The sequence below is a fragment of the Labrus mixtus genome, chromosome 3 (assembly GCF_963584025.1).
Source record: "Labrus mixtus chromosome 3, fLabMix1.1, whole genome shotgun sequence".
Classification (NCBI taxonomy): Eukaryota; Metazoa; Chordata; class Actinopteri; order Labriformes; family Labridae; genus Labrus; species Labrus mixtus.
Window position 1 is genome coordinate 19,616,798 of NC_083614.1, and position 25,896 is coordinate 19,642,693.

Consider the following 25,896-nt stretch of genomic DNA (forward strand, 5'->3'; position numbering starts at 1 on the left):
CAAGGGTAGTTACTTATAAAGAAATGATGAAGTCATTTATATTTCCTTTACATTTTAATGATGTTTTTATGCATTTTAATTCACAGCCGCATGAATGTTGGGAGGAAATACAGCTGTCAGAAAGGCCTGTTTCTGGATCGTGTGTTGATCAGTCCCAGGACAGAGAAGGCGCTGGCTGCTGCCGTCACCAAACTGATGGCCCCAATGGCCCGTGTAGCCTGTGGAGACAAGGAGAGGAAGAGGAGGTGGACTGAGGACCATTAGGAAACAGGAGATGTTAGAACAATGGGCATTTTTTTTTTGCAGATTATTTAGGTTGTCTGTTGACGATGAAAGGAGTTGGACAAAGTGTATCAACTAGCCAATGAGTCTCGTAAATAAAAAAAAAAGCACAGTAAAGACAATTTATCATGTACTGGATCTCAAACATCTACCAACTTGTTCCTATATGAAACAAGCCACCCAGGCTAACTGGTTAACTAAATACTTACAGTTAAGCTTATTTTGATTTAAAAAAATAATAATGGGTATGGAAAAAAATGTAAGAACTCACTCCAAGTTAAGAAGAATAAAACTGAGTCCCTAACATTTTGATTCATAATTTCATGTCGGCTATAGTAATAAAGAGTGAGGTTTGGACCTGCTCTTAACATAAAATGTCTTGAGATAACTTTTGTTATGAATTGGCGCTATACAAATAAAGATTGATCGACTGAAAGAGAAAGAGAAAGTAACAATCATAAGCTTTTGATTATCATGCAAATCGTTATTCCCAGGCAACCACACAATGACATATCAGAAAAATAGTTTGAAACCATACAGAGTAATAAAATTAACACAGGCAATTAGAATTTAAATATTGTGAGATTTATTTATGTTAAAGATTACTTTAATTTACCACTGTGGTAAATAATTTGTCTTGTTTAAATGTCTTATCCCGCTCAGAACATATTCTTCTATAGCACAACAATGACAGTAGTGACATTTGTGGTCACTCACTGTGGTATTTTGAGTAAAAAGTGTGTTTTGCCCTGACGACACATGAGACAGAAACAAAACAAACAATGAGAGACCTGCTCGGACACCCCCTCCCCGTAGCGCAGGAGGGTAACAAAGTGCTCGCAGTTGCTCCCCAGCAGGTCATAGGACACCTCCTGGCCGATGAGGACCTGCGATCGCTGGATGATCTCACTGATGGGTAGAGGTGTGTGGTTGTGGTCGTACTTGTTGTTGACACGGTATGAGTCACTCCCCACCACCTCCTTCAGCAGCTGCATGCGCACCACCGCCTTCCGGCTAAAGACGGACTTCACGCTGGACATGGCGGCTGCCGGGCTCTCATCTGGGGAGGAGTTAAACAAAAGTTGTTTTGAAAACATACTTAAGGATCTGGGACCTAGAATGTTGCAGGTTAGGGTGAACATGTTGAAAATGTATAAAGAGGAAATGTACAACAAACAGTTCATACAGACATGCAGAATCTGAGCCAAAGACAACAAAGTATTTCATCATCCTTTGAAAAATCAAAACTGAACTACTTTCAAATAAAAGGGAATATACAATTTGAAACTAGATTTACTTCAGTAAAAAGTACCCAAGTATAAAGTGTTTTAGATCAAATCTTATAATGCTATTTAATGTGAAATAACAGCCGCAAGCCCAAAATTGAACTTTCAATCAGAAATTTGACTCCATCATACTTAAAATATGAAGACTGATATTCAGATTTTCCATCTAAATCTGTTTCATTTTTTAATTAATAGCATGTTCCATGTGAAAGTCATACTCTCCAAATCACTGAGTAAACAACAACAAACAAGCGAAATATGGAGCATTTTCATATCTTCAGTTTTGACTGGGAGAAAATCAACCTTATTGATATCCAGGTTAACTGAATGAAAACACAACGTGGCTTAACCTAAAGCAAGGGGTTCTGGTCTTGACTGGGATACACTTCATTTCAGAAAAAGTCAGCAAACACACGCACATCACTTATTTATGTGCTGAGTCGTAAAAAAAAAAAATCACTAGATATGATGCACAAAGACTCGCAACACTATGGCTCCCAAATATGTACTTATCTATTGTCGGATCAATACGCTAAAACAATTATTAAAGCCCATTTCCAAACTTACAAATAAATGTTTATTGTCCGACAATATTTTATCCAATAGTCAGGTTTTAGGAAAAACAAAGTACAACCACAGCAGCTTTAAAGGCAGTGATTTCATTAAGTCATGGACAATACGGATTACTGTGCAGCCCTTTTTATTGACTTGTCGCAGGCCTTCGATACTTTTGACAATGTAATTATGAAACACAGACTACATAGTCTTGGACAGTTTGAACAATTTGGCTGTTGGCTTGGAATTTTTTAAAGAAAAAAGGTTACAGTGTGTGCAGGCTGCAGGTATAACCTATACATTTCTTACAATAATAAGTCTTGGGACTACAGTTATTTTCACTTTGTATTGACATTATCGTTCAAAGTGTTCTTTTTTGGGGGCATTTTGTGTCCGTATTGGAGAGATAGGACAGTGGATAGAGTCGGGAATTAGGGATAGAGAGAGAGTGTGGAATGACATGCGAGAAAGGAGCCACAGGTCTGACTCGAACCCGGGCCGCCCGCTTGGAGGACTACATCCTCCAAACCAACCATTGGCCACCAGCATCCCCGTTCATAGTGTTCTTAATCCAAATTTTAATTTTTATATGCAGATGATACTGTTGTTTATTGCTCCACTCCTATACAGCATCGGGCTCTCTATCTTCCTTCTATTATTAGGTTTAAGGGTGACGTGATTGAGTTTGTATCTTCTTATAAATATCTTTTATTCTTTATTGAGGATTTGCTGTCTTTTAAGCTTTATCTTCTGCAGCTCACAAAGAAGTTACACTTGCAGCTGGGTCTTTATTTCAGAGATAAGTCATGACTTTTTTTTGGCTGAAAAAAAAACCCAAAACTTATTTTATTGTACTCCACTACGGTGATGTTCTATGCATGCATCTTTTCAATTTCTTAAAACTTTGGATACTGTGTATCATGGAGCATCGCGGTACTTCACAAATCTCAACGCCCTAACTCATCATCATTGATCTTGATTTATAAGGCAACACTTTACCTGCTTCCCCCATACATGTGTTATTTTATTTATGTGAAAAATGTTGGAAGTTACAGTCTTGGCTCTGCAACGCTGTCTCAAAACTTGTTATCTGCTCCTAAAGTGTGTTTGAAACGGGGACATTAAGTTTCAGGTATGCTGCTCCTGCAGGTTGGAATCTGCTGCAGCAGGATTTGGGTCAGGGGAGCCGGTCTCTTTAAATCATTTAAAAAGAAGACTGAAGGCGTTGGAGGAAGATGGAGGAAGTCTGGCCTGTGACCATGGATATGTTGACCTGTGTGTTGTAAATTTTTACATGACGTACTGAATGTCTGTAACGTTGATAAAATGTGTTGCTGCCTGTCTTGGTCAGATTGGTCTTAATCTCAATGAGGTTTTCCCTGGTTAAATCAACTTTAAATAAAATAAATTAATAATTATAAGTTGTTCAATAAAAAGGCATCTGATTATACATCTCACATTAGTTTGAATGAATCATCAGGACAAAGTGTGTCAAAATAAACCTCTGTTGTCTAAGATAACACTTATAATCAATATGACTATTATTATTAGTAATAGTAGTAATAGTAGTAAAGCTTTGCTTGGCCGATTTTTAGATGTCAATAGCTGTTTCTTACTGACCAACAGGAGTTAAGTTGATTATGTAACCATCTCCCAGGTAGAGAGCCCAGTGCTGATAGGCTGGTCTGAAGATCTCAATGAGGTCACCAGGCTGGGGGTCACCAGAGGGGTCAGAAAGGTCAGGGTCATTAGAGGCCATCTGCAATCATGCCGAGAGAGAGATGCGAAAACATCATTATTCATTTTTTTTTACCACTGTACAGTCAACAAACATCCAACTCCAAAACTGTAATCAATTCAAATCTTACTTTTCTATTAACGTTTCAGTTGTCAGATGAATTGTCTTAATGGTTTCAGTTTTACCATTTAGGTGACCTGTGAATGTACCCCTAAAATTACCATGGGGGTCATTGATACTCCAACATTACACAGCCACAATATCCTGTCATTAATACCCGGCACAATATTAAATGTCATGTTACTAACAACCTTTCAGTCAACTTACAGTAGATGTTTGTTGTTGCTTATCCATCCCACATCATGCTTCCACAAATTCTAAGAAGAAAAGAAAACAGATAGGAAAAAAACAAACAACACAGCTACTTTTAGCAGAAATGACTTAATTCTCAGTGATAGAGAATGCTGGATAGGATGGTACAATGTAAAGGCAATCCATACACACACAGACAGACAATACACACCAGCTCACACACAGACAATACACACGAGCACCTGTGCTGCTTACAAAAGCGTCAACACAATGAGGAAGCTGACAGAAAAATAGTTTGAGCCCAGGTTATTTCAAATAGAAAATAAACATCCATAAATAGTTAAATAAACCAATGTTTCAACTTTAAAAATGTTTAAATACATGACCTTGAATAATCTAATGACACATATAAATTATTAAAATGTTTATTTTGTGTGTATTAAAGGAAGGCTAAGAATGTAGCTCTGATCAAAATAACACATGGTCAGGATGTAATCTATATCTGCCCAGGAGAGCAATTAGTGATTCCATCTTATCAATTATATATGATGCACAAGCCATGATGAAAAAAGAAAGCTACAACACCAAGACCTAATCAGGGGGGTCACTGAAATGCTACTAACATGAAAACATACACATAATATAATTATTCAACCATAAAGATTAGTGTCATAACGTATATGTTATAATGCTCTATAAACATCATCTGTATCTTAATACACAAACCCTTTCTAGAAATAATATATAAAATGAAACTATAGATTCATTAGACATCTCTAAAGTTCTTTTAAATAATGATTTGGTGTTGGTGTAATGACATCAGAGGCCCACATCACAATAGAGCTAATTCATATAAGAGTGATACTTACTCGAACACCAGCAGCTTTTTCTTCCTCACCATTTTAATTCTCCATCATAAATCCGCACATAACCGTGGAAAAATCCAGTTAGAAACGAAAAAAAAAAAGCAAGAGATTGATTTCCAATTCTCGAGATGATAAAAAAAGGTTGTAAAATATTCCAAAAGCCAAACCAGTAGCTGGGGGTCCTGGTGGAGGTATTTCAGTGTCGCTGCTCTGAGTGATGACAGTTTCACACTGTTGCTAAGGTCACACGGGCACTATACACCCACAGAGAGGCATTGTCCCATTCACAGGCAGCCACACTGCTCCTCTGAATAAGAGGTATTGTGAGCTTGGAAAGACAACACATAAAGAAGACTTATTTCATTGAATAGCCATCGGATCTCTGTGCTTGTGGAGGTTACATTAGTACAGAAGACAATATGTTCATATATTCTCAATTTGAACTTGTAATGTGAATGGTTTCTTCAAAATGTGTATTCTATTCAAATTAAGATCATATTTTTCACTTTCAAACCTTGCTCAGTATCTCATTGTGGGGAAGCGCCACCTGACTTGACCAGTCACTGAAGATCCACTACCCACAGTGTCTGTTAGGGGACAGACCTCTCATCTTTGTAGCACAGGCCAACCCGTCCCCCTTTATAACCACTCCTTACATTCACTCTGCATCCTCCCTCCCTTGAAGATCACACAGCTCCTCAGCCATCCTGACATTGGATTACCACTGTCACAAAACAAGGAAAAAAAACATTTTTCAGATTGGGCTTCCGTGTCATGGTTTGCCCGCACCTGTTCCCAGTCTTTCTGCCAGAGAAATGACCAAGTAAAGGTTCGCTTAAGGGTGTGTAGGTATAGCTATCAGATATTCAAACTGTGGCTTGGTGACTCGAAAAAAAAGGCGTGAAAATGTGGAGTCACAGAGTCACCCATGTTCTGCTTGACTTCCCACTCAGTTTTAGGACAATTTGCTGTGTTGACCGCATCATAGTGGATAACAGTAGGTTATCCTAAAACAGAGAAAACTTTAAGTTAGAGCACATCAGATATCCTATTTAAATATAACAGTCCAGCCTAATATCAATGCATAGGCCTACCTCATCATTCTAATTGATTTTAGCAGCTCTTGCTACACAAATCCTTCAAACAAATAAGAAATGATTGTAATTTGTACTCAAAAGTTTATGGGAAGTGTTTCCCAAAACTTTCTTTAATGTGAGGATGAAAATCAATATCATCATAACTTGTTGCTGCTGTTTACATGCAAATTCAAATAAGCCACAACACAATTAACTGTGTAGCAGCCACGTTGTTTTACAATTATTTGTTCTTCTATAAGTGTAAAATCTCAGTTTCCCTGTATGCATGCGAGTGCTGCATGACGAAACCAAATTATTTATTTGTTCAAAATATGTGTTATTATCCTTGACTCCATGTGGTCACGACATGACTACTTTATTTTTTCAAAATCAAACACACAAATCAAACATACCTCTCTAATGTTGTGAAGTTTGGACCCATAGACTGTAAATATTGTACATATTTAGTCAGTAGTTGTTTGTATTCGGAGCGAGCAAGCACAACAAATAAACCCCAGCCCAGCAGGTTGCGCTAACATCCCTCAAGCACCAGAACAAAAAAAAATCAGACGAAGAAGAAGTTATCGGGAAGAATGACGTCAAAGTCTGCGACGGGGCAAGCTGCACGTGTTGATTTCGTGGACGTTTAACTGCTCCACGATCAGCGTGTTATTTCTGTGTAATAGCTCAGTTTTAAACCCAGAAAAAAAAACATGGGGAAGAAACTTAAAGTCGGAAAGACCCGAAAGGATAAATTCTACCACCTTGCCAAAGAAACAGGTAAGCGTACCAAGTCTAGAATAAATAAAATAAAGTGTGAGACCTCGCGCGTTGAGCGACACAGTAGAAGACTCTCAGTTAATGTGCTCATCTGATCAAATGTTTAATCACATCTTTTGTCTTGACAGGTTATCGCTCTCGGTCCTCCTTCAAACTCATCCAGCTCAACCGTAAATTTCAGTTTCTTCAGAAAGCCAGAGCTCTGGTGGATCTGTGTGCAGCTCCTGGAGGATGGTGAGCTCAGTTTAAACATATTCACTCATCATGTCGATGGTTTTAATTCAGGCTGCGCAGCTTGTGTAAGACAATGTAACTGAATCATAATAAGGTTTTCTTGTCATACCGCTGCAGGGTGTTTAAAAACATTTTCCTACAGAACTTGGTTGTTTAATCAACCCTGGGTTTGTTATTGAAAATGCACTTGGAATTGCTAATATGTTATCTGGACACTTGGAGTTGTATCAGATTTACAGGATAGAAGCAGGAACCTGAGATGAGACGATGATGAGATTCAACTTTATTGTCATTACACATATACAAGTACAGAGTAACGAAATGAGGTTTGACATCTCACCAGAAGTGCAAACAAGCAGAAAGTGCAAGAATCAGTAATTACAAAATGTACAGATGTAGACTTTAAAAAAAAAAGAAGAATTATTGGGTATATATGGCTGGATTAATGGGATGCTATAACTATAAATAAATGCAATAAATATAAGTATATTCTTCTGATTATAATATACAGATTAAGGTGCAGTGAGCATGCTATACTAGATTACAGATAATATACAGAATCTGGACATATTTTACAGGTCGATAATTTATTGAGGTGATATTAACATACAATAATACAGGTGGATGAGAGATGTGTGTGTATGACTAGGAGGAGTGGTGGGGGGGGGGGATGATGGGTGTGAGGGGGAGGGGGGGGGGAAGGAACCTGACCAGAATTGTGTTATACTGTCATTAAACTGACAAGATTTAACCTTCAATTTCAATCAATCAATTTTTATTTGTATAGCGTCAACTCATAACAAGTGTTATCTCGAGACACTTTACAAAAAGCAGGTAAAATACCTTACTCTTTGTCTGTTAACATTACAAAAGAGCAGGTAAAAAGACCTTACTTATTGTTATGTTACAAAGATCCGGCCTATCCATCATGAGCACTTTATCAAAGCAGCAAAAGTTACAGTGGTAAGAAAAAACTGCCTTATTAAAAGGCAGAAATCTTCGGCCGGATCCCCGGCTCATGACGAAACAGCCTTCACAGGCCTAGACTGCGCTGGACTTGGAGAGGGATAGGGGGAGAGATGGGATAAGACGCAGAAAGAGGGATAGGGAGCAAGGGGGTGGCGGGAGGCAAGCCGTCCATCAACAATCCGGTGGGGTGGGGGGGGGGGGGGGGGGGGGTGGGGGGGGGCGTTGAATTTGTTGTATTTGAATAAAGGATTCAAAGTAATGTGAACTACTGATGAGCTTTTCTGTGGCCTCAGCACTACGTGAACGGTTTGGTTGGTTGCACTGCATCTTCAAAGGTTTTATGCTAATGCACCGATGTCCTCTACCTGCCTTGACCAATAAATATTTACCTGGAACCAAAACCAAAGTTGTATTTAAACTTTATTCTGCTTTTCCTCTGTGGTGTAATGCAAGTGTAAGCTTTGGAGTTATTAGATTTAAGCGCACCTTTGCCATAATATCCTGGATTTATCTGTCTAGAGAGGCAGATCAGCAACATGTTGTGGAATACAGCTGGCACAAAGAATAAACCTGTACTAAAATGTTTTTACAGGTTGCAGGTGGCGTCCAAGTTTATGCCTGTATCAAGTCTCATCATTGGTGAGTTTAATGTCATTCATATGAATATGTCAATATTCATTCTTTGTCTGTTTAGGCCTTTAGATAAAGTTGTTTTGCGTTTTTTTGGTTTGTTATGGAAATTACAATTTTAAAGGAGCACTATGTAATCTGATCTGTAGTGGTATACATTGGTACTGCAGTCCCAATTCGAAACTTTGGAGAGAGCTGTCTCCCCCGCCCCCTCCTCCCTAGAATAGATGCACATACAGATTGCCATGTCGCAGACACCGATGCTTCTGTGCAGCCAGCTGCAGACTGCATCAGTCTCGAAACCGTTCTCCGTTTTCAAAGGCATCTCCAATACTTATCCTAGTTTTACCACGTTTTGTCGTCGTGGAGGTTAATAGAAAAAGGCTGTGGGGGGTGCCTTCAAGCCGCAGACCTTCTCCCCGGTCAAAACAAATAGACCATTCTGGAAACTTAGGAGGAGGACACAGTGGCTGCTGCATTGTTGTTAGAGAAGCCAGCACTTCAACATAGTATGTTTCCTTAATGTCTGATGATGAAGTCACTTTATGTTTAAGTAGATATCGCTCATATTGCTCCTTTTTAATATGTGAGATACGGTTTTCTAAATAATGTTTTCTCCTGTCAGGTGTTGACCTGGTGCCCATCAAGGCCATCCCCAATGTGGTGGCACTGCAAGAAGACATCACTACAGATAAATGTAGACAGGTGAGGCAGTGCTCTGTTACCGCATTTAAAATTGTGCATCAACCAAAATATTCACAGAATAACTAACTCAATAACCTGGTAGTTGTCGTTGACAGCTTTGTTTTCCCAAACTATAAAAATAGACCTCAACATGGATTTTTAAAATCTGTTTCCTGGCTGTCCTTTATGCAGGCTTTACGAAAAGAGCTACACACTTGGAAGGTTGATGTTGTGTTGAATGATGGAGCCCCGAATGTGGGAGCCAACTGGTCACACGACGCCTTTTCCCAAGGTGGGTGTCAAAGCAAATGTTTTTGAGACATTGTATATAAATATTCAGTCGCATGTTGGAACAGCTTGTACATCCTGTAACCTTTTGCCCCACAGCAAAAGCATGATGTAATTAGACAACAGTACTATGTGTCAGCAACTATCATTGATGTGTGTATAATTTCTACCTAATCATTATTCCTCTAATATGCTTGTGTTCCCTTCTCATCCAGGAGTAGTTTTTTTTTTTAAGGGCAAATATTGTAACCACACTTTTTGAAACATCTGCATCCCTTCTCATCCCCAGCTCATTTGACCCTCATGGCCCTGAAGTTGGCCGTTGAGTTTCTGAACAAAGGTGGCACCTTTGTTACAAAGGTCTTCCGCTCCAAAGACTACCAGCCACTGCTTTGGATCTTCCAGCAGTTCTTCAAAAAGGTGCAGGCCACCAAGCCGCAGGCCTCCAGGAACGAGTCCGCCGAGATCTTCGTCATCTGTCAGGGTCAGTGCCAGCGACAGATTACAGCGATGTGATGAAACTTTTTTTTTTATGCTACGTGCATGTGATACTATTTTCTTATCCCCACTTAGGTTTTCTTGCCCCAGACAAAATTGACGGCAAGTTCTTTGACCCCAAACATGCGTTCAAAGAGGTGGAGGTGCAGGCCAAAACTGTGAAGGAGCTGATTCCTGTCAAGAAGCCCAAGGTGTGTGCACTGGGTGGAATAAAGGGAAAAAACTTGAAGAAGTTAACTGATTAATCACAATAAGAACACCAAACACAACTTTCCAATGATTTGCTAAGACACATACACACATCATATGATTTGTAATCATGTTGGTATGGACCCAGCTCACTTATGTTGTAATGTATATTTATGACCCCCAAATGTTGCATCCATAACTGATGAATAAGCTGCTCCTCTGTTTCAGGCGGAGGGATACGCAGACGGTGATCTGACGCTCTATCACAGTTTCACGGTGACCGCTTTTCTGAAAGCCGAAAACGCTGTGGACTTCCTGTCAAAAGCCAGTGAGGTGAGGGTCCCTGTTCTACTTAAAGTTCTCAAAGAATGATGCTGAAGGCCCTCACATTTTCTGCTGTTTAAATAACAATTGATCTGATTATGACACTACAGTCCACAACATACAGAAAGGATCAAGCTTAGGGAAACCAACCCTTTGTCGCTATTCTCATTCTGTTGTCTTCACTCAGATCGCCTTGGACGACCCACAACTGGAGTGTCACCCGGCCACTAGCGCTGAGGTAAAGGAGTGTTGTCGTGACATCAAAGTATTGGGTCGCAAAGAGCTCCGGTACGTCTTTTCACTCCCAACTGAGGTTTATACGTAAATCCCTGTTGGTGCTCTCTTTTAAATGAACAAAATCAGATACGTTTTAGTGACTCAGTCATCATTGTGTGTATTCTTCTTTCCTCCATCCTTACCTCTTCAGTTTGCTGCTGAGCTGGAGGTCCAAGCTGAGGAAATTTGTGACCAAAAGACTCAAGATGGAGTCCAAACAGCCGGACCAGGACATCAAGTAAAGTCTTAGAAACACACACAGAACTTAAAATGATCATCTGTGTCTGCCAGATTGTGTCACGGCAGATTTAATAAATGCCTTTGCTTTCTTTTTAGCCTAAGTTCTGATGAAGCAGAGGGCGATTCAGATGAAGAACCAGAGAAGAAGAAAGAGGAGGAGATGGACGAGGAACAGGAAGAGGAAGAAATGGAGAAGAAAATAGCAGAGCTGAAAGCGGAGGAGGTGGCAGAGCTAAAAAGGTTTGACAGGATTACAACTTTTTTCGAATCGACATTAATACAAATTCAATTTTGCCTAGATTTTCAGCTTCTACTTATCGCGTGTTTGCAGAATATCATGCATGTAGTTTCTAATCCTAAATTCTAACTTGGGGCGGGGGATACATCTCAGTTTCTGAAGTTTTGTATTGCTGATGGATGGAGGAACACTGTTGCTGTCATTGACCTCTTACCATCTTCCTACAATGTTCCCCATTGGTTTAGTTCAAAGGATACAAAATTTCAGGAGCGCTGGTGGCGCATTGGTTAGTGCGCGCGGCCCATGTATGGAGGCTATAGTCCTCCAAGCGGGCGGCCTGGGTTCGAATCCAGCCTGTGGCTCCCTTCCCGCATGTCATTCCCCACTCCCTCTCTCTCCCTGATTCCGACTTTATCCACTCTCCTATCTCTCTAATAAAGGCCCAGAAATAGATCTTTAAAAAAAGTTAGTTTGACATTTTCTGAGACACTTGCTGTAACCGTGATGCTCCGACAGGAAGAAGAGGAAGCTGCTGAAGGAGCGGCGGAAGCAGAGGGAGAGGGTGGAGCTGAAGATGGACCTCCCTGGTGTCTCCATCGCAGATACCAACGATTCATCCATGTTCTCTCTCGCCACCATCAAGAAGCAACAGGTGAAGAGTGCACACAGATACCTCACAAGAGCAAAGACACACCAAGTTGATGCCACAGAAATAAATGCTTCTTGAAGTTATAGAACAACATTTTTGACGAACATTCAATAGACACAGCCAAGCAGCTTTAAGCGTGTTTTGTGAAGCTGCAGCTTCTCTCTCCTGGTGTGTGCACGCTGACACACACCAATCTCCACTGATGCGCACACAAACACAGTAAGGGTAGCCATCACGATCACGCACACCTGTTTACTTTTAGTGTAACAGAACACAGTCCGTGAGCTGGGTGGGTGGGGGAGGATATCGGGGGGTAAACGAGATTAGAACGTGCAGGTGAAATATACAGTCAGTGGGCTTAACACTGGTCTCATGAAACAGCTCCTGGACATCTCCTCAATGCTTATGTTGCTTTGGTTTTCTCCTCTCTCCATCAGGCGCTGGTTGACATATCCAAGGGGGACATGCAGGCTGCAGACGCCCTAGTAGAAGGAGACGACGACCTTCACCTGTCTGATGAGGAGGAGGATGACGAGGCAGACAAAATGTCTCTAGCTTCTGATTTAGACGATGAGGACTTGGAAGAGATTGAGCAGAGACAGAAAGAGCTGGAGAAAAAAGCACCAAAGAAGTAATTGGCTGGTTAAACAATGGTTTTGTTGATATTTTTGTCGAAGATTTCCTTATGTCGTTTTTTGTAATCTCTTTTATTTATGTTTTCCAGAGTAAGGTTCGATGAAGAAGAGGAAGAGGAGGACGAAGGGCAGGAGAGCGGCTTGCTGGTTGAACTAGAGGGAAAGGACGAGAAGAAAGAACGAGAGACAAACCTGTGGTTCAGCAAGGTTTGTGTAGAATTCCACCTATAACGTAATATTTACAATTTTTAAACTGACTGCAGCACAAATTTGTTCAATCTTCATTTCTGTTGCTGACCTCTACTCTGGATTACACCTGCAGAAAGTCTAATTACTGTGAAGCCTTTAACCATGTCATCTTTCACTCTGTAGGGCATCTTCTCTGAGATTGATCTGGAAGGAGACGCAGAATGCGAGCTCCAACAGACCGAGTGGCTCCTGAACAAACAAAAAGGTAACAAATTTATTCACAGACGTTGCCGAAAGTCCTTTCTTTTTAAATATTGGATTTCAGGGAGTCCTCAAAAGAGTTTAAAATGACAGCACTAAAGTAGCACCTTGGACTGACAAAGTATTTTCAATTTTGGAAACCTTTTTATAGAAAAAAGCAAAAAGAGGAAAGCTGATGATATGGAAGAGAAGGAGGAGGAGCAGGCTGCTCTGCCAGTGGAGGAAAAGGCGGTACCTTCACAGGAAGTTGCAGAGAGTGACAGCGACTCAGATGACAGCAGCGACGATGAGAAGTAATACCTTCTATGCTGTTTTTATGTTCTGCATAATGTATAAGGAATCCAATGTTACAACACGATAATATAATTGACATCCAAACTACTGAACACAATAATACATGAACATGTATTGCTGCTTGTTCCAGGGAGATTAGCAGGATAAAACAGGCCAGTGGGGCTGGTGGGATTTCAGGACTGGCTGATGACGTTGACCTTCAGGTTGTTCCTGTAGAGAGCATGAGTGAGTATGAGAAACACATTTGTATTTTTTTTTTTTATGAATTGATGTTTTGCTGATGATTTCCATTCTAACTATTTACTTTGGAATCGCAAAAAAAACAAGGATGTTTAATGCATATCTTAAAATTGATGTATACGAATATTTGGAGTGTATTTCTTAACAAAAAAGCATCGACTGGAAGTTTATGTTAGTAAGAAAGAGGAATATTAACTTTTCCAAATATATATTTATGCAGCTAGCCAACCCAGCAACATGGTTCTAACTGTTGTGTGTGTTGTTGGTTCTGTGCTATTCAGGTAAGAAAGCAAGAATCCTGGATGCAGAAGGCCTGGCACTGGGCGCTCAGATCGCTACGTCTAAGAAGAGAGCCAGGGACCTGATGGACGGCTCCTTTCACAGGTTGGCATGTGCATAAGACAAAGCGTCGTCTCAAAACTTCATAAATAATGTCAAAGGAGGATGATGATGTTTTGTATCGACTTAAATAAATCCATTGTCAAAATAAATATAACGGCTACATTAGATGAGACACAGAGTAACACTGTTAAACCTCCTACCAAATCCTGCAGCTTTAAATACCTTCTAGTGCAGCAATGTGATGAATAGTGAAAATATGCTGAATTTGCATTCAAAGATGTACATCCTTTATGGATAAGCAATAAGGACAATAAGAGAAATATAGAGTAAAAAGCACAAGGAAGGCATTTTAAAAATTAAAAATTAAAGTTGCAAAATATCTTCTTAGCATGTTAGCTCTAATGTTTTGATCACTGATTGTGTATTTTACATATGTTCAGACACAGCATTAGTTTTGATAACCAAAATAATTTTTATTTTTCCGATTGAGAGTTCTATGAATTACAATTAAAAAAAAAGTACATTTTGGTACATAGACAATACACATAAATAACATAAGTATGTACCTGTACAGTAAGGTGTGACTGTGTGCTCCTTCAGGTTTGCTAGCTCTGAGGAGCAGTGGGATGTACCCGAGTGGTTCCTGGTCGATGAGCAGAAACACAGGAAGAAGCCGGTGCCGGTCACCAAAGAGATGGTGGAGGAGTTCAAACAAAAATGGAAGGAGATTGATGCCCGACCCATCAAACGCGTCGCAGAGGCCAAAGCCAGGAAGAAGAGAAGGGTAAGATCAGGGGAAAGTCCCGTGGTGGTGGTGGTGCAGCTGCTGACGACATGAAACAAAAGAAAGTTGAAGAAATTTAAGTGAAAAATGACGAGACATTGACTGTATCAAAATTTGCTTTCATGGCTTTTGTGGATCTGAACTGGTTTGTTTCTCTGATATTTCCAGATGCTGAAGAAGATGGAGCAGGCTAAAAAGAAAGCAGAGGCAGTCGTAAACACAGTGGACATCTCAGAGAGGGAGAAGACGGCTCAGCTGAAGAGGTATGATGTCACACCTGCGGGGTTGGAGCTGAAACCTCAAATTTTGATCAAATGCATTTCTTCACTGTAGATAATATCATTTAATCATTTTTGTTCTCGTCCATTCATCAGTATCTACAAGAAAGCCGGCATCGGGAAGGAGAAGAGAGAAGTTACCTATGTTGTGAGCAAAAAGGGAGCTGGCAAGAAAGTGAGGCGGCCCGCTGGTGTCAAGGGACAATTCAAGGTTGTGGACAGTCGCATGAAGAAAGACATGCGCGGAATGCAGCGGAAAGAGCAACATGGTAAAGGTGGAAAAGGCAGAGGAGGACAGTCAAAGGGTGGCAGGGGAGGGATGAAAGGCGGTAAAGGGCGAAGAGGAAGATAAATTTGAATCTGTAACTCTCTCTCACTGTCCTGCCTTTCTATTGTTACACACTGCCTGGTCTCATGTATGCATTTAAGGAGCTTTGTGAGCTAAGATGCCTGCAACAGTTTGAGCTCCTTCATCAGGTACACAGACCAAGATGAAGACGTGGATGCCCAATATAAGCAACCTCTGCTGACGTCCCTCAAACTCATGGACACTTCAATGTTCTGAGGTGATTTAGATACTGGTGGTCTGTACACATCTTTCTGAAGATGTAGATTATTTGCCTTGACCTCTGAGTGAACAGTTGAAATATACATTACAGTAAATCAAATTTAAAGTTGTAACCATGAATGTTTTCTCCAGAAATGTTGGTATTAATATTGTAAATATTATATACACTTCTTTCCAATAAATATGTTGTCAATTGTTGATTCATCGACGCATCAATTCAGTCCATGATTTGAAAGAAAATGGTACGTTTTCTGGAGTCTTGATTTAATCAAGTTTTGTGGACATTTATTTAGATATAGGTTAACTAAGGGAATTGGTAAAATAAACTGAACAAACAGTCGCCTTCTACATTATATACGTATGTAACTGCTGCATCACTAAAGGGCTGAAATCATTTTTAATTGTTACTCTGAATTTGTAACTTAAAGGGATTATTTTTTTTCTTGTTATTCTGATTTCAGTTAACTACTAAAACATTTTTTTAAAAGATACTTTTCAAAGTAAAACTCACATTGGCTGAAGTTACATACATTTGTACATACAATTGTACATACAATTTCTCAGTACAGCATAAAACGTGGAAACATTACCGAACGTGATTTGCACTCACCCAAACAAAACAAAAACTCACTTTTGGTAATTTGAGAAAGATTCTAAATGTATCATTATATGCCACCTGCAACTTTTTTTTTTTTAACTTTACTTTAATTGTACCACAAGTGAGCTGTATAAAGTTGAGTACTTTACTTTCCATTTACTTTGCCACTTCCATACTGAATGAATCAGACGAAGTAGGAACAAATATCCGCCTACTGAATAGTAGGTACTGACAGATTGAGCAGGTGCTTGGCAATTCGGATGCAGCCGGCCTGTGGTTCGATTCATGAGCTACTGCGCATGTGTCGGAGCCTCGGGTGTCAGAGGAAACGTCACTGCTTCCCCCCCCCCCCGCAAAATACTACATTTCCCATGAGCCTTCGCGCTGTACAGGTCGAAGGTTTATGCCGTAAAGCAGTCCTGACGTTGCTTTGAGCTTTCTTGCTGAGCGTTTTAGAGCTTTTGCGAAGTCCTTAGTATTCAGCGTATATACCCAAGCTTTTAGGTTTAAAATGTCAACAGATTAAAATTTGTGTCGGTGTGTCTGAAATAAGTTTTAAGATTTCGTTCAACCTTGAATGCATGCGTTATTTATTCATCTATCATTAAAAATATCGTTAGCTTCCTGTACTTGCTTTCACGTTCCTGGTCGTATAACAATACGCCTGCCAGCTAACTTTTGACATCACTGGAGGGTAAAGGAAAGTACCTCTTTCTTGCCAGGATGCTGGCCACTGTCCTGCTCTGCAGCCTGATGCTGTCTGCCACAGGACAGCATGTGGAGGACGACTGGATAGACCCATATGATATGCTCAACTACGACGCCAGCACCAAAACGATGAGGAAGCCTGCAGAGGTAGGCTCATGTCAAATCCCAACACAATATCTTCTTTGTTCTGTTGGGTGTTTCTGCTGTATCAAATAAGCATGCACGTATGCTTTTCCAGCCAGCAAGCTATCCCAATGTGCCCACCAAAAGAAGAGAGCATAACCAGAACTCCGGCAGAGATGATCAGATGCCATGTGACACTCAAGTGGCAGAGCTTCAGATACAGGTTGGTTGTTTTGAGATTTAAAGTGTTAGATTTGCATCTGAGACAACTGGTTGAAGAAGCTGTGTGTGTGTGTGTGTGTGTGTGTGTGTGTGTGTGTGTGTGTGTGTGTGTGTGTGTGTGTGTGTGTGTACCATTGCACACAGTGTTCTGCAATGCAGTTAATGTCTGAATTCACACATCGTCCATACACTTCCAGAGCACGTGGTTGTATCTCAGTCACCTTACAGTTACAATAACAAGGAAAGACAGGACCTCAGTAAAACAGTGTGTTATAGCAGGCAGAACCAGGCATGGTTATAATGTATAAGCACTCTGAAAAGGTGATCTTCAGGTGGGTTTTGGAAGTAGGGAGAGAGTCAGTGTCACAGATGTCTTTCAGGAGAGAGTTCCAGAGGGACCCTGAACAGCTGAAAGCTTGAGACCCCACAGAGGTTAATTGGGCAGGAGGTACAGATTGAGGAGCATGGAGGAGGAAGATAGAGTATGGGTAGGTGTGAAGATATGAAGGAGATCAAAGAGGTACAGAGTAGAGCCTGACCGATTAATCGCCCAGCCTGTAATATCGGCCCATATTAGCATATCCAGTGACTATCGGTATCGCAAGTGTTACTAGATTTATTCACCAGTCAAAAAGCATTTCATTTGAGTTTCATTGTATTCAGGGGTGCAAACTTGTCACCGTTTTGGATCCCAAATAGATCATTTGTGTGATTCATTTAGATCTGCAATAAAAATATTTTGAGGGGGGTGGTGGGGAGTCTACTGCAAACGTCGAGTCGTTTCATACTGATTGCTTGTCAGAGCGGTCTGATTGCTCAACACGGCCCCTGTAGCCAATCATTGCAATGTGGTCGGCACTGTTACAAAATCTTGGAGGTTTGCGCCGCGCCGACCGCAAGAAGCATGAGTCCATGAGTCAATGTGCAGCACATGGCTAATTTACATAAGGTTTATTTTCCCGTGATAACACTGTGGGAAGACTCGAAGTCTGGCTAGGAAGCCAGCCCTTTCTGTTAAACATCCTGTCTGATCATATTTACTGTTTGGTAGCCATAGGTAATGATAGAAGAGGAAAATATTGTCATACTTGATGACTGTATTATGATGCTCTCTCAGACTCTTGCCCTGAGAGCTTCTTGCATAGTGACTGCCCATCACATCACCCCTTAGTAGATCATGGTGAGCCCTGTTCTGCAAATTCTGTTTTTCTCATTGTTTGCACTGCTTCTTTTGCCTGAATGCTAAAGTCGTCTGTAAATTCACATTTTAAAGCTGATATTTAAAAAATAAATCTTCCCGGGGGAGCATGCCCCCAGACCCCCCTAGGTGGTTTGGATCCATGTTACCTCTTTCATCCCTGATCAGTTTGCACCCCTGTGTATTACACTAGCAGTTCTCTTTCACCAGCAGAGTGTGCTATGTGGATAACAACAAGCATCATCGCTCTGCAGAGTGTCAAGCGTTTATTCACTTACATGCACAGTTACTTTCCAGCTGAGCGACCGTCTTCTCTTCATTATATATCTTTTCCACAAGTGTTTGATAACTGCATTTGAGGGACAAACACACGACATCTATATTTTACTCTAAAGATCGAAGATAGATCTAAGAACGATATCGCCCAATATATCAATATCCTTAATATCGGTATGGGACCCAAAAATCCCACAACGGCCGGGCCCTAGAACAGAGGTGATCTTAAAGTCCATGAGGCATCTGACAGGCAGCCGGTGAAGTTGTTGGAGGACAGAGGTGATGTCTTGTATAGAAGGGGTTCTGGTGATGATGCGGGGAGCTGAGTTCTGGACAAGTTGGAGTTTATGGAAAAGCTTGTGAGGAAGATCAGACATGTATATTGAAATTCTCCTACTTTCCTATAGGCATACATCACATACAGATTTCTCTGATCTGTGATTTTGTAAGAGACATTTACTGACCTATTAAGGACATTTGTTTGTTTAAATGTAACAGAAAGAAAGAGTTGCTCAAATATTTAAGAAACAATAAAAAAAAAATTTTTTAAAGTTAAAAAAAAAAAAACCTGGATTACCCAACCATGACACCTCAGACACGTCCAACGATATGACAATACAACATCCAGGCCTCCAGCTTCTCTGACGGAATGCATAACAGAGATGTTCAGAGAAAACAAAGGGAACTTAAATCGACTAATCTCACATTGTTTAAGTCGCCACCCAACTCACTTCACCATACCTGGACATGCCACACATATTCAAGCCACATCCCCAACATTATAAAAACCTGCCCTCAGGACTACGACTTCCTCTTTCCCTCCAACCCAAGCCTGACCTGCTACAGAGAACAAAGACAACCACAATATGAGTGGACAATGGACCTTACACCTTACTTTATTCTTGTATTTTTTTTGGCATTATATGCAGTATTTCAAATGAAACACCTTGTTTAACGTTTACTTTGTTAGATTCCCTATTTACCTTTGTTGAGAGTCAAGTAGACCGGAAGTGGATGCATTGATGATTTAAGTTTAGAAACCTAATATAGAAACTAATTTCACCTCATTTTGATTTGTTTAACATTATTTATTAAGAGTTGTAATAATAAACATGTGAAACTCATCTGACCCTGTGTTTAAATGTGCACTCAACATATAATGTTCTATGAACTGGCAGAAATTACATCTTCGTTTTTTTAAGTTATGAAATATGAACCTCTATTTCCACATAGAGTCCAGTTGACTAACCATCATTTCTTCTGTTGTTTCTTTACATCTTACCTCAGGCTTTTGACAGAAAGGTGTTACAACACTTAGCTGACTAGACTGCCAAGGAGCACAAATAAACTTTTGTCTTTTGAGCATGCGACAAACACAAACCCTACATCGCTGTATGGCAAAACCTAGCTTCATACAAGCATTACGAAAATTTTGTTTTTCTTTAATTCAGGTTGAACAGCTACAAAAGAAAATCACACTCATCTCACAGCAGCCCACATGTAATCCAGTGTTCAAGCGATTCTTAACCAGGCTGCTGAAAGAAATCCAAAGAGTTGGTTTGGTACGTAGTTTTTTTTACATGTGCAATATCCAATGATATGTGGCTTTGAAATCATCATGTAGCCTAAAAGTTACTTTTTGCCAATTTTTGTACAGTTAAAAATGGTCTCCTGCTAATGAATCACACCTGTCCCCATTTCTCCACAGCCCGGTCATTCTGCAGACGCCATTTATGATGCCACAATCAAACTCTCCTCACAAGCCATTACAGAGATTCAGACACTTCTGGAGGGTGAAGACAGTTGGAGGACAGGAGCTCTGGACAACGCAATCAGTCAGATACTGGTGGATCTCAGACCACATGACTACGAGGCCTGGAAGTGGCGCTTTGAAGACACCTTCGGCGTGGAGCTGGACACACTATTAAAAGTAACCTCATAGTTTATCTTATGTCTTTGTACATTTAAGACATGTGCTGCATAAACAATAGACAGTGTTCAGAGTCAGACCTAAAGCCAAGTTTAGTCTGAAGTCTTTTTCTCTGAAGTCTGAATTAAAAAGCAGAATGAATTCCCTTTTACATAACTGAAAAAGTTGTGTTCTATTTTACTGTTTAGTAACATTTATTTTAGACAATAACACTTTTATTGTATTGTAGGCAATGAGGGCTGGACCCTTCTTTTGGCGCATGAAAAATCAAAATAATAAACTACTACTTTACTACACTACCGCTACAGTCAAACGGCCTGAGGCTGCCTGTCTCATAATGAGTTCTTCAGTTGCTTTTCTGGTATTTAATTTTTGCTTCAGTCTTGTTCAACCAGTCATGTTGTACTCTTCTCACTCTGTATGTGTTCCAGGTGGCGCTGTTGTTTCTTTTCTTAAGCGGCATCATATGCACTCAGCTGTGGTCAACGGTGTCCAGGTTCATGCAGTTCCGCAGAATGCTCTTTGTTGGCTTTATTGCGAGTATTTTCTGGAATTGGTTGTACCTATACAAGGTAAAAAAAAAACAACAACAAACTCTTTTAGTTTCATTGTACTTGTTTAGCTGTTGTTTAGTGCTTTTCACGAAGGATGAAGTTTTAATGTCATCGTGTCTTATAGATTGAATTTGCCAAACGTCAAAATAACTTGGTGAAGGCAAACGGCGACTATGAGAAATGCACTGGAATGAGGAGGATTGACTGGTATGATAGCATAAAAGGTAGGTTTGAGTGTGTTTTCAGATTAGTTTCAGTGCCTTTTTTGATATATTTAAATAATTGTTAGCAATGCTTTTGTTTATTTTTCTAGTTAGATGACCTGCCTTCTATTGTTTTACACCCTGTTCTGCTGAAAGTGATACTGAGCCTTTGAAGAAAGACAGAAGTACTCTGGTTTGTTGCTTTCACAGCTACCGTCTTTTGACTTCTGTCTGTTTTCCTTCAGAATGGTACAGAAGCACCCTGACTCTCCAGGATGATCCTTGTAAGAAATACTATGAATTTCTGATGGTTGACCCCTTGCTGCTTGTCCCCCCAACAAAGGTTGGTGACCATGATTGTACCTGTGTGTTTGGGGTGCATGCACAGACTCCATATTGTTGCATATCAGAAACCTGGCAACATAATAGTTATTACTTGTGATATTTGAGTCGTGCTGGAATTCTCTTGTCTCCCCTGAGTTAGAGTACACATAGGCTTGCAAGGTCAGGATGAGAGTCATAGCCTTCTTCCGGAACAGCGTAGCATCTGGCATTTTGTTATAATTCAGGTCCTGGTACGCACAGAGGGGATGAAGTGGTTAGCCGTATATGGTATCCAGTTGGGTGGATATAGGCAAGTCCAAGGAAGAGTCTGTCAGAACTGACTTGGCATTGCACCGAGCTACATGTTAACTGTGAATGTCATTTCTCCTCACGAGTTATGTTAGCTTTTTCAAATTAAGCCATCGGCGTTAAAGAAAAATGTAGTTCCCATTCACCAACGTCTTAAACATTACTGCTTAGAAATTGTATTATGATAATCTTGGGGAATAATTAACGTTATTGATGGAGCACTTGTTCTTAACAAAGTGCTCCATTAACAGCATACAATATAAAATGTTAGTTTTGTTGTCTGGAATTCAAGCAGTGCTTTCCTTTTAGGCATTTGCAGTTACCATCACAACCTTCTTCACAGAGCCACTTAAGCACATCGGCGAGGGCATCAGTGACTTTCTTCGAGCCCTCCTCAAAGATCTACCGATCACGCTGCAGATCCCAGTTCTCCTCACCATTGTGCTCGCTATTGTGGTAAATGTCTTTGACAAGGCATTATTAAAATCCAATTGTATGAATTTCGGCCACGTTTTATTTTCAGTTATATTTATTTGCCTCTTTCACAGGTGTGCATGTATGGGAGTGTCAATGCAGCTTTTCAGCACGGCATCACCGCACCTTTCCGTCGGCCTCGAAGAGATCCACCTCATCATCTCGAACAACGGCGTCACGTCGAGGAGATCGAGGATGGTGACCACGTAGCGGGAGGGGACATGCCCCAACGAGCCCTGAGGCACAGAGCCGATGATGTCAGATTAAACAGGAACCAGGTTCATCAGAGGAGGCCCAACAGACCCCGGGAAGAGCGTGCAAAGTTGGTCGTGGAGACTGCAGGGCCTTCACACGGTGGGGATGAGACGGACGCCAGGCTGCGCGAGGAGGTGCAAAATCTCTCTGCTGAGTCGGATTCAGAAACTCAGCAGGAGGCACCGGAGGAGCTAGCAGGAGCCAGTGCTAGTGAGATCTCTGATAATAGAACTCAGTTAGAAACGAAATCCCTTGAATTAGATATATCTTTTTCTAAAAATAAACCTTTGAAAGTGAGTAAAAAACCTGCTTGTGATGAATCCAGCAGAGACACTGCAGCATCCAAACATCAGCCAGCAGAGAGACCGCCTGCACACACTGATGTTCAAGTGAGTTCTTTACACCAGTACATTCAATCTCATTTAAATTCAACTAATCAACTCGCTAATATTTGACCACAGAGAAAATAATGTTGTTTTCTAACTGTGACTAAAGCCTTTAAATCCCCACGTTTATCATACTTAATGCTTCAGCAGTGCACATGCGTGAATGGGATGATACATTCTCACATGCAACATAAGCTGATTGGTAAATAAGTGTTATTCTGACCCATTTGTATTGGTTTAGATTTTTCCTGTGTTTTGATGATAGATTTGTAGGTCTTCTTATGTGTAATAATATGTATTTAGCCAGTTTCCTGGGGAAAGATGGCCCAATATGTATGCCAGAAATACATACATATATATTTATCATCCAAATATAAGCACGCTGGATTTCATCCTTGGATGCCATGCTGGTGTGTGAACTTGAAGATATCCAAAATCTTGTGAAACTAATCCTTCACTTTTAATACATTTTAGCTTAATAGTTCTTATCTGCATCCATAAATATCTTTCTAGCATCTTCCCTCTGTGAGTACAGTCATAGTTGTTATTGTGACATTTTCCAACAACTGAAACTTATATTTATTTTAAAGTTGTTTCATTTTTTAACAATAAAGAGGTTGAACTCCACTTTGTGAGTAGATGAGCAAATTCAGTTCATACATTTGAATGCCATTAGAAGCCTTGTTTCAGCAAAATAAACGTCACTATTACTTACTATTGTGTAATGCAATTCCTACAACAAATTTTATTTTTACTCTGTTGAGGTATTAATGGTTTATTTCTATTAGTTTAAATATTTCAATGTGTTAATTTCTTATACTTTGATTTACTGATGTATTATTTGCTGCCTCATGTCATCATATTATGTGATACATTTCTAATGTAACCATCCTCGCTGCAGGACCAGGAGGGGGCAGAAGACAGGAGGTCAATGATGGCACACGTGGAAACTATCGGACTTCCCGTTCAGGAGTCTTCTCCGGCATCGGCAGAGTAGCTACCTTCTTCATCAGTCAGAGCTGGAAGAATAGCTTTATTATGTTTTTATTTTTATACTGGACTGTAGAAGCGATGAAGGGAAGATAATGTCTCTATACAAAGGATTCACAGGCAATCATCTTAAAGGAAACACAGAGTTTGAGTTTCTAACACACTTTATCTTTTCCTGTTAAATGATTGTGCCTTTCACTCCAGCTGAGTCCAGAATTCTGTTTATCATCTGTTTATTTTCTGATTATTTTTCTTTTATTTTAATCAGTTTTAATGAGATCAGTGGTCAAGACAGCTACTGTATGTTGGAATGTCTATCTGCAGGAATCATGTTATTAAGTTTGCTCATTTCAGTGTTATGAACGACTGACTCATTCAGTCAGTAAACTTGTATTTAATGCTTTTATTTTCTAGGTTGAAAAATAGATTATATATATTATTATTATTATTATTATTATATATATTGTAGGAATTTGTAATATAAAAGGGATGTACTATTTGTTAATTTTCTTTTTTTTCCCCGCTATAATAATTTATTCAGGTTATTAAAGTTTTGTATATTGAAGGTTTTGTAATAATGATGCTGAAGTCTATTCCTGAGCAGCAGTGTCACATCCCCCGTAGTTCTAGGGGATGCGGGGAACAACAAATTTATATTTACCCGGAATCAAGGTGGAGACCAGAGTTTGGTTTCAAAATAATAGTCGCTGTATTTAATTGTACAGGAAACACACAAGCAGTAACCAGCTTTAGTTGCACCCACAAAGGGTACACAAATTTATAACAACTGAAACAGAGACGATCCGGCACTCCAGCAGCCTGCGTCCCAGCACACGGATATGACTCTTTGTCTCTCTCTCTGCAGCCTGCACCCAGTGCCTTTTGTTCATCGGCTGCATGCGTAAACAGGTTATTCCACTTCTCCATCAATCTCCCCCAGAGATGGGCGGAGCACCAACCTGTCCAGGAACTCAGAGAGGGGAGACACACACAGACAACACAACCCATAACAAGCAGTGTAAACTATACTTTCTTATATGTACTGTTTGTACAAAAAATTAAACTGCTTAAATTATGAGGGGAAGATGTTGTAATTGGTGACAAAATGCTTTTTGTTGCAACCTCTTCCCAAAGAAATGGATGACAAATATTCATTCTGAGTAAGGAAACCCTACTGAAAGTTGCACCAATCATATTTCAGCTCATTGTATTGACTTCCAGGCTCATGGTTTACTCTCACAGCTCACCTCACCTTGTTTTTCACAGCAGCAGTGTGCTATTTGCAGCAAAGAAGCACCAATGAAACGGCTGTATACTTCCTGTACAGCACAAAACAGGAGGCAGACGGTAAGTGGAATTATGCACATAGTGGAATATTTGGCTTCTTAATACATAATGTCCCTCAGCAATGATGTTGATGTTAAACTTATTTTATAAGTTTAACATTATTATATTATACTTAGGTCAGTGGATAGAGTTGGAAACTAGTTAACGATAGTAGGGAATGACATGCGGGAAAGGAGCCACAGGTGGGAATCGAAACTGGGCTGCCCACTTGAAGGACCCTCATAAATGGGACCACTGCCCCACCAGCGCCCCTGAAATCAAACATTTAAGGGTTATCCTTTTCATTTAGGCGCA

General features: G+C 40.2%; 3 protein-coding genes across 5 annotated transcripts; 2 read left to right on the top strand and 1 right to left on the bottom strand.

Annotated features, from left to right (window-relative positions):
- Positions 1-35: 35 nt before the first annotated feature.
- On the bottom strand, positions 36-5,269 carry plaat1 (phospholipase A and acyltransferase 1). Of its 3 annotated transcripts, XM_061033630.1 has the most exons (6): positions 5,043-5,117; positions 4,189-4,238; positions 3,992-4,058; positions 3,744-3,882; positions 1,074-1,342; positions 36-218 (listed from the first exon to the last, which is right to left on the bottom strand). In XM_061033630.1, exons 4-6 carry the CDS (start codon positions 3,880-3,882, stop codon positions 117-119), a joined length of 510 nt encoding a protein of 169 aa, XP_060889613.1. In that variant the 5' UTR covers positions 3,992-4,058; positions 4,189-4,238; positions 5,043-5,117; the 3' UTR covers positions 36-116. The 3 variants fall into 3 exon arrangements, with proteins under 3 accessions (XP_060889613.1, XP_060889611.1, XP_060889612.1); XM_061033628.1 differs by lacking the exon at positions 3,992-4,058 and having other exon boundaries at positions 5,043-5,266; XM_061033629.1 differs by lacking the exons at positions 3,992-4,058; positions 4,189-4,238 and having other exon boundaries at positions 5,043-5,269.
- A 1,460-nt stretch (positions 5,270-6,729) lies between these two features.
- ftsj3 (FtsJ RNA 2'-O-methyltransferase 3) lies at positions 6,730-15,903 on the top strand. Its single transcript, XM_061033631.1, has 21 exons — positions 6,730-6,895; positions 7,024-7,129; positions 8,691-8,737; positions 9,354-9,433; positions 9,605-9,704; positions 9,990-10,184; positions 10,274-10,389; positions 10,616-10,720; positions 10,899-10,999; positions 11,139-11,225; positions 11,324-11,467; positions 11,982-12,117; positions 12,552-12,745; positions 12,839-12,956; positions 13,122-13,203; positions 13,351-13,492; positions 13,624-13,718; positions 14,015-14,117; positions 14,676-14,859; positions 15,028-15,122; positions 15,234-15,903. The coding sequence occupies exons 1-21, from the start codon at positions 6,829-6,831 to the stop codon at positions 15,487-15,489; spliced, it is 2,553 nt and encodes an 850-aa protein (XP_060889614.1). The 5' UTR covers positions 6,730-6,828; the 3' UTR covers positions 15,490-15,903.
- An 805-nt stretch (positions 15,904-16,708) lies between these two features.
- clcc1 (chloride channel CLIC-like 1) lies at positions 16,709-24,395 on the top strand. Its single transcript, XM_061033633.1, has 10 exons — positions 16,709-17,158; positions 17,250-17,357; positions 20,282-20,392; positions 20,539-20,760; positions 21,192-21,332; positions 21,439-21,538; positions 21,763-21,860; positions 22,460-22,606; positions 22,699-23,268; positions 24,167-24,395. Exons 1-10 carry the CDS (start codon positions 17,027-17,029, stop codon positions 24,260-24,262), a joined length of 1,725 nt encoding a protein of 574 aa, XP_060889616.1. The 5' UTR covers positions 16,709-17,026; the 3' UTR covers positions 24,263-24,395.
- The last annotated feature ends 1,501 nt before the right edge of the window (positions 24,396-25,896 follow it).